The sequence below is a fragment of the Phlebotomus papatasi genome, chromosome 2 (genome assembly GCF_024763615.1).
Source record: "Phlebotomus papatasi isolate M1 chromosome 2, Ppap_2.1, whole genome shotgun sequence".
Taxonomy (NCBI): Eukaryota; Metazoa; Arthropoda; class Insecta; order Diptera; family Psychodidae; genus Phlebotomus; species Phlebotomus papatasi.
In genome coordinates this window covers 72,282,651-72,294,717 of record NC_077223.1, presented here as the reverse complement: position 1 = coordinate 72,294,717, position 12,067 = coordinate 72,282,651, and the positions used below count along the sequence as shown (strand labels likewise).

Sequence of the window (12,067 nt, the reverse complement as noted above, 5' to 3'; positions counted from 1 at the left end):
TTAGGATCATCGATTAAAGATTATTTACAAAAATTTTCTTTTTTAATAATGTATTACTGTCTTTTTACTGCCAAATTTAACAGGCTAAATATTCTTGAGGATCAACCGGAGTCTATTTAGGCTCTTAGCAACATGCAACATACTTAACGTGTAACATGCTGTCTTTTCACTGAATTCATTGATTCATTCCCCAAAATAAGTATTTTTACCGAATTATCTACAGGGCTGAATAATTTTTGGTGCTCTTTTGGCGTCAGACAAATTTCCCAGGTATTCTGAATATATTGCCAAAACAGAAGCACAACACGAAACGCACAATACTTTGCCTTTTAAAGGACGTTGTAGTCCAAATAGTCCCTCCAAAGTGGCTCTGTATGTTTCCTGCCACCGTTCCCCGTGCGTCTGGGCTATAAAGATTAAAACGATTGGCTTCTGTATTTAGTATCCAAAATAAAAAAAAGGTACTTGAGCCTCACATGATTTTGTCTTTAACACACAAAATTCAGATAAGCCTCTTTTATAGCCGCCCATCATTTGCTCTTACATTTTTACCATCGTGTTTCTACCTCCTCTGTGCCTTCCCGTGTTTAAGCAATCTCGTGTCCGCCGTTTTACCCATGCGCGGCTCAAAGGAAGACAAGAAGAAAGAAGATCAATCGGGAGATGGGTCTTGTGGAGCTTTTCACTCTGGAAGAGATGGATGCTGATTGAGCAACATCATCGATTGGTAACGAAACAATCGATCAGAACAGCGAATCCGTGTCCGAATTGAAATGACTTTCGAATTGGCGCGAAAGATGAAAGCACCCGGCAGCCAGTGTCGAGGACGCCAAACTGAAAGACGCAGGGGAGTCCCCGGGAGAATACCTTTCTCATGCTGACACTCGCGCACCCATCCACCAGGGGCTTTACGGGGAGAAAAGAAAAGCGATCTCCCAAGCCATGGAGATTCGCTCGCGATGATGGCTTATCTTCGGAGCGGCTTCAATCAAAAGCATTCCAATTGTCTTAACGCCCAATTACTACACTCACACAGTCCATGGGCTTCTTCTGGCCGTGGCGATGCGTAAGAAACTTGCGCATCTTGCGGTGTCCTCACGAGGACTAACCCGATCACCGGCTGGATGCTATTTCTCGTATAAGAGGAAAAGAGAGATAAGAGGAAGAATAAACCGACAAAAGTCCGTACATTGTATTAAAGAGCCCCTCCTGCCTCCATACTCCGCCCGTGGATCAATTAAACTAATTAGAGCCGTGAACATTTCTCAGACGCACTCACGGCAAACTCACGTTGCGGAAGACTTCGCATTGTGTCTCCACTGGCAATGAACATTTTCATTGTGAATTGTGCACCATGTTTCTCCCCCAGTCCGCTCCAAAGATGCCCAGTATCAATTGTGCCATTCCCAAACTGTTTGTTCTCCACTTTCTCTCTGCGTCGGTGGATGTTAAGGAAAATTTTTGCTTCGACCAATTGCCTATAACTCGACTGCAATTGATTCGACATATTCGAAAAAGTCTTTCCAATAGCATATTCAAGAAAAGCTTGCAGCTCTACTTATGAGTAACCCTTATATGTAATATTATGCTATACAATTCGCTCCTTGAAAATTACAAGGGACCATTCATTTGAGATTTTTTCACTAGACAGTTAATATTGAGTTTTGAAAATTTACTAAATATTCAAATTATTTTTCTAAGTACATTAAAATCTCAAAATCGGGAAAAAGTGAGTTAGTACCTTGTAGTTCCCAAGGAGCGAATTGTATTTGCAATATATTTTAAGCCATTTCTAGTAGTTTCTAACAGTGTTATTGGCACTTATTCAAAAATTCAATTATTTACTTTATTAAATGATTAGGATAATCCTTAGATATCTTTGAATGCTGATAAGAATATTCTTTGAATTTTTAAAAAGCCTTAATCTTAATGTTAATTTTATTTTGTATATCTTATAATTAAGTGTTTATTTTATTTTTTTTGTAATATATTAAAAAGTTTGAAAATTACTTTATTGAATGCTTCAGCTCGCTCAAAATCCCCGTGAAATAATCGAATTTCAGTCATTAAACCCAAGATCAACCTATATGTCTTTTCGATTACAAAATAAATAAATTTTTAATTTCATCTTTTACGCTGAAATGTATAATTGAAAATAAGATCAAGTACATAAATTTGAATGCGTAAAACAACAAATATAATAAATATAAAGCAACAAATATTAATAAAGTGCTTTTGCATCATTTGCCGGTTCGCAACTTACTCGAACTGATTTATTAAATACTTAAAAGGGCGGCAAAGCGTCCCAGACTTTGCGAAATGCTCGAACTCGTGACTTAGATGCTATACCGCAAAAGTAATTTCGCATCATTTACCGTTCACCGGTTCTCAACCGATTTGAACCGATTCATAAATCTCTCAAAAGATCCCCCAAACTAGTTATAAAATAATAGGATTGATTTTCAGATAAAAATGTTTTATCGGTTATGAACCCATTCGTTATCGATTCAAAACCCATTGGAACCGGTTCAGTTGTATAGGAAATTCCGAGGCCTCTCCAACGACCCCAAACATGACCCTAGTTGCATTAGACATTAGTGTCTTTTTAGCTTTTGACTTTGAAAAACCGTTATTAGGATTGATTCAATGGTATTTTCGTATATGGACGAAATGTTTGCCTGGGTAATCTCTAAAACATATCTAAAAATGAAAAAACCTCTAGGTAACCTCTAAAATATATTCATTTATGAAAAAGATCGCACAATATGCTTTCGAATCATTCCCAAAAAACACAGTTTTGGAGGGGACTTAGGTCGACTTATGGAGAGGGAGGGTATCTCTGAAGGTTCCATGTCTCTATCTCTAACCAATTGGCCTGCAGAGGTGGTTGGTTCTCAAAGTGTTAAACAATTTCTAATGTTTTTGATTAACCCTCTAACGGGTAAGACCGCCTCCAGGCCGTCTTCACAAAAATCACATTTACAGCAACAATAAAGGTTTTATTTATTTAAAAGTGCTATAGTGTCCTCGGTAATAGTCTTATAAACATCTCTTGAAAGTTTGAACTCATTTTGACTCTTCGTTTTGTTGCTATTTCCAGTTTTGTGTGACAGGCCAGAGAAACAGCAACAAAAAATATTTGTGCAAAAAAACTCATTTCCAATTTCCATAAAAATACCAATTTAAAGTTATCTGACTAAAATTAATTTATTTTTTACTGAAAGATATGTCGTTCTACTTTGTATATTTTATTGAAAAATTAAAAATTAAAAAAAAAGTAAAAATGTGAATTTTAGAAGCAAAAAGAGTTTCAAAAAAATTTTATATTTTCTCACCTAACGCCTAAACTAAAAATATAATGAAGAAAGGATGTTTTTTTCGACTTTATTGGATCATAAATTATCCTAGAAAACATTGTTTTAGAACTTTTTTTCGCATATTAAAGAAAACACCGTTAGAGGGTTAAATTTTGCAGGTAATCTAAATATTTATCAAACAAAATTAATTTTTTTTTCAATGTCAATCCCAATCCATCCTAGAGGGTTTGTTTCATAATAGATGTAATCAAAATTTTATTTCTTTCGAAAGATTTTGAAATTCTTAATTTTCACACATATTTATAAAACACTCAAAAATTGCACAAAATTGTGCATAATCAATTCAATCTTGTGAGGGATTTCAAGACATTCCCAACGAAAACTCGTTTCAAGAGGTTGATGTAGTTTAAAAAGTTTAACTGTTCGTATTTCCTGAAAAAGAAAAATTTTTAGAAAAGTTTTCACTAAATTAAGATCAATTTATTTACCATATGAAAAATCACTATAATTTCTAGACGTTTAGACTATCAGTTAACTTCACAAACGGGCTAAGCTTCTACTCCTGAAGACAGCTTTAGACCGTCTTCAGACTAGAGGTTTAGCCCAGTTCTCGAGGGTCTCAAAACCATAAACAGCAACCGATTTTATTGATTTTTCAAAATCTAATAGGTAGACCTTAATAATCCAATTTTAAGTCAATTTTTTCCTAAAAATCTTGAATGATAAGACATTGGAGAAGTTAAGCCATATGGCTAAGCCTTAGGTCTGAAGCCCGTATTAGTCGCAGATGATTGATACTTAAGGATCAAGTGGCCAGAAATGTGGAGAGTTGGGAAAATTCAGGAAAATATTTTATTCAAATTAGATGCTCCTATATGCATTATATTAAAGTGACGAAGTATACTCTTATGCTAAATAATCTTTATTATCAATAAAATTCAAACAACGTCATTGTTAATGAGTTAAGTAGGAACAAAGGAGGATTTTAAAAATAAATATAGAAATTTTTATTTAAAAAAAAAATTGTGTAGAACGTTTTATGTATTATTCCCTTAACAGTTCTAACAACCATTTATTTCAGTTACGCAAAAAATATTAAAGCCATAAAACATAAGTGTGTATGGGAAACTGGGGCACCACCAAACACAGGGTAGCATCGGACACTGCAATTTTTTGATTCGATATTAGTCTTCAAAGGACGAGACGAGACCTGTATGAATTCATAGATACTCTAGGGATGCTTGTCCACTGAAGAAATGATCGTCATGCACTAAGTAGTTTAGGAATAAAAATCAGTTCGGTGGTGCCCCAATTTCCCGTAATCACAAGCCATACCTCTACCATTAGATTGCCTATACTTAAGATAAGAAATTTACTGTAACCTCTATCATTACTTAATATGCAGAAAGTATTTGGAGGTAGACACTTCTACTTCCGACTCTCTACTCGTAGACACACTTACGACTTAAGCCAAGAGACGACTTAGTGGAAAATAATGGAAATGTAGTTAAACCATTATTTCTAATATAATTACGCTAAGCTGTCTCTCGGCTAAATCTCATGTCTGTCAAGGCCCTTAGGGTCATAACAGAAGAATATATTAATTTTTGGAACTAGAACATTATAACTTAAAAGATCTTTACTTTTTCCATAACAAAACCGGTGTTATGTTGAGTATGACACGGTGTTTTCCCGCAGTTCTTTTTGTCCAAGCGCAATTCCTCCTCCAATTGAACTCTAATGAAATTCATCGTCAGTCACTTTTAATCGCATCTGGTATCGATTTCTTTGCGATTTATGCACTTGAGAGCAAAAGTTCTTCATCTCATTAACTGAATAATCACACAAGACGTCTCTTATTGATGATCTCACGGGAGTTTCTTGCTCTGGCAATCGAACTCGTGTCGCATTGAGCCTCCCTCCTGATCGCCTGGGCAGCTCATGCTGTTCCCACATGAAATTCCCTCCGGCCGGAGTATATAATATCTGTTTTTGCTCCATGAGCCGCCTGACCAAGCAAATGGATAAAAGTGCGCGATGAAGAACGATGTGTAATATCCAGCAGATGATTTTGCTCTCCTCTTGGGGCTAATAAATAATTTATCGAATTCGTGTGCAGCCAAAGCAAACAAGTTGTTATCTTAGCGACAAGTGCGTACCCATTATTTGTGTGTCATCGACAATATCACGAGTGGATTATGAATTGAATGGGATAATGAAGTTGGAGTCAATCGCATGAAGGCATCGTTAGAAGTGTGTGCAGATGAGCCATCTCTAAACCATTCGGAATCTTGAGATTGCTTTGAATCTCGAGATGTACTTAATAAATTAGAAGTGGCGCTGAATTTCGTTCATCTTAGCACAACAGGGTGACATACAAACGTACTCAAATATCTTAAGGAGACTCAAACACCATTATTTCCACCCTCCATACTTCTCTATAGAGAAATTCTTTCACTACATGCCTTGAACTGCTTTAAGATAACGAAAAGGTACATGAAACTTACCGACGGCATTTACGCTGACATTGCAACTTGCAATTTATTTTTGCAATTTGCAATAATATATTGAGCTACATTAATCTATGATTGTGTTCTTTTATGATAATATATTGACAATTTTTGTAACTGATAACTTTCAAACTTCAGGTTAAGGACTTTGAAAAAATTGAAAATTTGACTGAGACTTGGTATTGCAATATTTATTCAACAGGTTTAACAGGGTCATAGGTACTTAAAATCACATTTCAATAAAATTTATTCATGCCATTCATGTTTATTTTTTAATTTTTTACACAAAACATGAAGAAAAACTAAATGCAAAATGAGACGATTTTAGAAACCTATTTTGTTATCTAAAAACCTTGAGTGTAATTTCGAATCTTTATTAAAAGATTGTAAAGAATCTTAGCTAAAAATCTCTTAAGAAAATAGAATCAGTCCTTTACCTTATTATTGTAAAAATTATCTATTTCTTATCTGTAAAAGCAGAAGAAAAGATATTTTAAAACATCAAAGCTTTGTGGAATAATCCAACTCATAAGATAGATGTCTCCGTGAATTAATTCTTCCCATGATTTTTGGGTGTATACCCGGTTTATTACCGGATAAATCCATTGACCAGAAAACAATTTTGATTTGTGAAATTGGCTAAGAAGCATGGAAGTAGGAATGTTTTTGACATTAGTGTAAAATGCTTACGTATCAATAAAAAAGAATATTCGAGAAAAATAAATCAATTATGAGTATTTAATTAACTCATTATACCGATTGAAACACATAAACTAAATATTAAACTCGTTCCGTTTGACGTTTTGAAATTTTCTATCCGTTGCGTTACAAAAGGTGGTCAGAAAAAAGGTGGCCGGTATTTCAATCAAAGTGGCCGGAATACTACCCAAAGCAATGCCCATATTATTATTAATTTTTCAATATTTTAGGAAGTGATTTAAAGAAAACAAAGATGATAAACTAGTTTTTAAGGTTCCACACAACCCTCCCGAAAAGGAAGTAACAAAAAAATATCAATATGAATTAAAATTATTGCATTTCAAACTTAGGACTTCGGTGCTTATATGCAACTATGCCGAAATTGGACACACTTACCCTACAGCCGAATAATAAATTTCAAGAACTTTCCAAAAAATACAAATTCAAGCAAATCGGTTGAAAAATGAGCCCTCCAAAGTGATTAAACTGAATGGCGAATTTTCCGATAATATAGACGAAATGTTCACTTAGACTACCTCTGAAACATATCCCAACATCATTTAAAAAGTTTGGGCCAATTTAAAAAAAAAACATGGTTCTCTGAAGTAGGGAGGGTTAACGTGCTATCACACTAGGATTTTTTCAATTTGTAAATTCAAATTAATTTTCAGATGAATTGTTTCTATACGTTATTTTGCATTACAAATAACTAGAATTGATAGATTTTTGCTTACTTATTGATATAAACTAGTACTTGGCCAACCAAAACATGTTTAAACATGCTAAAATAGCATAAATATTGTTGCTCAAATAAGTTTGAATTCAGCAAATTAAAATGTTAAAATTGCTCATTAATTTCAATTTTATTGCAGTTAAACAAGTAGACTTTTGAACCAAATTGTTCTTATTAAATTTATTCACTCGTAATTAATTATTATTTGTGCCCCAAAAAATAAAATAAGTACAGTGATTAGTAATAAACTTGTAGGAGAGTGAAGCTTCAGTATCGGGAGTAATTTGCTGAGTTCCTTCAAAGCAATTCGAAGGAAATTGTTGTGTCAAGAAATTGCAGTTGGGAGTCTCTTCATGAGCCCCCTTGCCTACAACCCTTTCTTCTGGCTTTGGGGATTCTTTTGCATAACAGATAAGTGACTTATAAGACATTTTAACCTTAAGACCGTCTCAAGACGGTCTTCACAAAAATCATATTTACAGCGACGATAAAGGTTTTAATTATTTAAAAGTGCTATACAATGTCCTCGGTAATAGTCTTACAAACATCTTTTGAAATTTTGAGCTCATTTTGACTCTTCGTTTAGTTGCTATTCCCAGTTTTGTGTGACAGGTCAGAGAAAAAGCAACAAAAAATATTTGTGCAAAAAAACTCATTTCCAATTTCAAGAAAAATACCGATTTAACGTTATCTGACTAAAATAAATTTATTTTTTACTGAAAGATATGTCATTCTACTTTGCATATTTTATTTAAAAAAAAAAATTAAAAAAGTAAAAATGTGAATTTTAGAAGCAAAAAGAGTTTCAAAAAAAATTATATTGTCGCACCTGGATGTATTTTTCGACTTTATTGGATCATAATTATCTTAGAAAACATTTTTTGAGAACTTTTTTTTGCATATTAAAGAAAACACTGTTAGAGGATTAAGTACACATTTTCAGGAGTCTTTCACAATCAAAACTATCGCAACACTATTTTAATATTGAGCAAATGTCATGTAAAATGTGTCCTGGCTGTGAAAATTTTCAAGTAAATTCTAGTAATCTTATAATATGCTCAATTGGCTCAATTGAATTTAAAATTAAATTGAGAAAATCCTAGTGTGATAGCACCCTTAGGAAATAAAAGAAAAAAGATCGTTCTAGATAATTTCCACTTAATGGTGGACAGGGTCACCGCAAACCGGAGATGAATCGGTAATTAAATGAGTTTTGAAAAAACTGCTTTCTAAATATTCTTAGGTTTTTTATCGACATAGAAATAAAATTGTCAAATGATGAGTTTGAGCATCCGAAAATCTGGAATCGCTGGAAAGCTTCATCATCTCTTTTTTTTTTTACAAAGTACGTTTCACACGTTTCACATGAATGTCGTTATTATTTTAGTTATATATATATATATTTTTTGCATTGAAAAGTGTCATGAAAAACTTCAAGCTTTTGAATTTGAGTAACTTTACATTTGAGAGTTACTTATCTATTACAAATAAGCTAAAATAATGACTGATTTTACTATTGTTTTTCTTCATTCTTAATATTCAAACTCAAATTAATATCTCATTAAACTTTTGAGTTCCAACCAAAACTGGAAAAAAATCTTCTTAAGAATGAGGGTATGTATTTTTTACAATTAAAAAACTAAAGATAAAACGAATTTATTACCGATCCTTTATAGATATATCTTTAGAGAATTTTCTCTATATAAACACCTTTATCATCCCAATTAATTTTGTATAATTGCATGTTGCTTTTAATGCGATTATTACTTGTTTATTTTCTCAAAATTTAACAAGACTCATAGCGTTTGTCATCGCTCAACGACATCTGATACACGGAAAACATTTTACTATCTTTAATCGATAATTAAAATGATAAACACGAAACCCATGTTGATAGTGATCTGAGCGTACATGGTGCGGGTAGATTCACAATAATCATCAGGTGGTGAGAATGAGAAAATAATCTAAAGAGAGGTGCGATCGATGGGAAAGAATCGATGCATCTCGCACAATTTAAAGCGTGTAAATTTTATTGTGCATCTCCGCCATATAATTGGAATGAACTAGAATCGATATAAATCTCTTGCAGGATTTCCCACTTCTTGTTTCAACTGTTTTGGGTTGATGAGTGTTGAATCTTTTGCTGGCCTCGTAAAATTGAAGCGTCTCTCTCTCCACTTCTCTAAAATTAGATTCGACATTTTGGTGTAAATGTGCGCTTTCGAGAAAAACGAATTGCTATACCGAGTTTAATTTATTGACATTATTTTTGTGTTCGCATCTCCACGCAACACTGTCTCTTTTGTTCTGAGGGATGCCTCATGGGATCGGGGATGGAGTTGCGCGGGAAAATCGATAAATTTTCACTGAATTTCTTTTTTTCTCTCCCTTACGTTTTGCAGTTCAACCAGGACTTGTATTCTTCATCGGGCGTGCCACTTGCACCCTCTAGCGCTTCAGGAAGTTCACATTCACCATGCAGCCCCATCCTGCCACCCTCTATCGCGGCTCCTGCGGCCACGGTATCCTCGGCCCAGTCAGTCGCCACAGCGGCCGTTCCCACGATCCCTCTGGGGACCGTGCAGCGACATGTCACCAAAGAGGAAGACCTCAGTGGCACGAGGAGCGATACAGAAGGTATGTTATTGTCCTCAATTGTTTTTCCAATTTGAGATTTTTTCCTTAATAAGCCTGGTTATATCCAAATCCAAAGAGAATATAAGACAGTTATTTGCATGCAATAGGTACATTATTTTAAGATGTTTACAATAAAAATAATATTGACTTTATACCTTAGACAAGAGGTAAAAATGTTTTAATTTTTCGAGTTATCAAGATCTGTCCTAAATTAAATTTTAGATTATTTGGAACATAAAACTCTATAGAACTGAAAATAAATCAAAAAAATTTTAGTGACAAAAAATAAAATAAGCAATCACCAAAAAAGAAAAATGTTAAAATATATCATCAATATGTAATGCTAATTAAATTAAACGAAATCACAAACTTAATTGAAGCGTTAGCTAAAATTTTCGCAGAACTTTAATTGTAGGTATCTATCGCAATAATAAAACATTAAAATACTATGAAAACTTATTAAAAGTTCTCAAAAATAATTTTAAGCCTTAGCTGAACTTGAAATTCCTCAGTAGATACATATAACAAGGGCGCAAGTCTTACCATAAGTATTATGCGTATAATTACTCTGATCATTCACAGCTGTAATTTCAAAAATTCGAAAATCGGCTTCGAAAGTTAAAGAAAAGACCAGGGGGGGGGATATTTGGATGAAAATGTGTACAACACTTCTAGGCACTTTCACAATTTGTATGGAAGAAGCCTACGCACTTCCAAAACTTCGCAAAACTCTCGAAAATAATGCAATACTTACACCACTTCTTACACTTCATTCACTTCTCATACTTGGAAATCAGTAATTTATTTAATCTGATGAATAATCTAATTAGGAAAACTTTTAAAAATCTCAAGAAATTAATTTTTACTCATGTTTTTAAAATTTTTCTTATATTTTGATTTTGTAGCGCCAGATGAATAGACTAGTGAAGCTACTTTTAGAAAATAGTAATTTCGTTTGTAATTATTGAAACTGTGCTGAAAAATCTGCAAGAGTCTAAAAGTACGAGTGCAACAACTAATTCAGCACTTCACACGTATCTTCACTTTTTATTAAGGTTGATTCTCACAATGGTTTCAAAATCCTTTAAAATTAAAAGGAACGGTTTTTGATTATTGGCGTAATAATTAATAACAAATTTTTTAGAAACTGGAAGAGAAAATTGGTTGTGCAGATTAAATATGAACCAACATAATGCGTTTTTGGTTTAGTTAAATGATTTAGTTAAAAATCTTTGCTAAAATATAGCGAATAATTTTCAAAAATACATTTTATTTCGGGATTCCGATACGCAAGATAGCCTTTCAATCCGAGGAACACTGACGCTCGCTGGTACCAGGAATCAGGAGAAAAATGCCCACATTTTTAAAGTACCCCTTATACCGCGAAGTGAAAGAATATGGCATGCATGTAACGAGCTTTTAAACACATCCAAGCTTTTCTAAATAGCGTAATACGATATAATTATTGTTTTCCAACATTTTACAAATTTATACAATTGTTATTAGACCTTTTCAAAAGTAGTCTAATATAAAATATTATAAACGCATCTTTTTGTCCTTCATTTGGTAAAAGTCCTTAACAGCATAAATCGACTTTTTTGAAGAATTCTTTTGGCATGAAGAGATGTAATACACTAATAAAACCTTTCCAGTATATACAAAAAGGTGAACAAAAGTGGTGGAGGTGACCTATGGGACACCCCTTATACGGGCTTCAGACCTAAGCCTTAGCCATATGGCTTAACTTCTCTAATATCTTCAGTCAAGATTTTTTGAAAAAATTTGACTTAGGATTGGATTATTAAGAGCCAATGACATGTTACACTTTGAAAAATCAATAAAATCGGTTGCTGTTTAAGGTTTTGAGACCCTTAGGAAAGCTAAACCTCCAGTCTGAAGACGATCTTAAGGACATTAGCGAAAAAGTCCCACGAATTTATGCAATCATCCTTATACATTTACGATAAATTAGAAAAAAAATTATATCAAATTTATTCAAAGTCAACTGCAATAGCTATGTCATTATTTGCGAGCCATTACATGAATTTGAAGTTCCTGTAAAAATTAGAGAAAATTATTATTTAGCTGAGTATTTCTTCGGAAAAATTACAACACAATTTAGCTATAACAAATTTGTGTGTATTTGCTCCATTTATTGTCATAATCGAACT

General features: G+C 33.4%; 1 protein-coding gene across 3 annotated transcripts in view; it reads left to right on the top strand.

Moving 5' to 3' along the window:
• The window catches only part of LOC129804290 (protein vestigial), an 80,607-nt gene that overhangs the window by 19,355 nt on the left and 49,185 nt on the right, over positions 1-12,067 (top strand). For all 3 annotated transcript variants that reach the window (XM_055851447.1, XM_055851445.1, XM_055851446.1), the window contains exon 3: positions 9,662-9,896. In XM_055851447.1, coding sequence (XP_055707422.1) covers positions 9,662-9,896 — 235 coding nt within the window. The remainder of the gene's footprint in view (positions 1-9,661; positions 9,897-12,067) is intronic.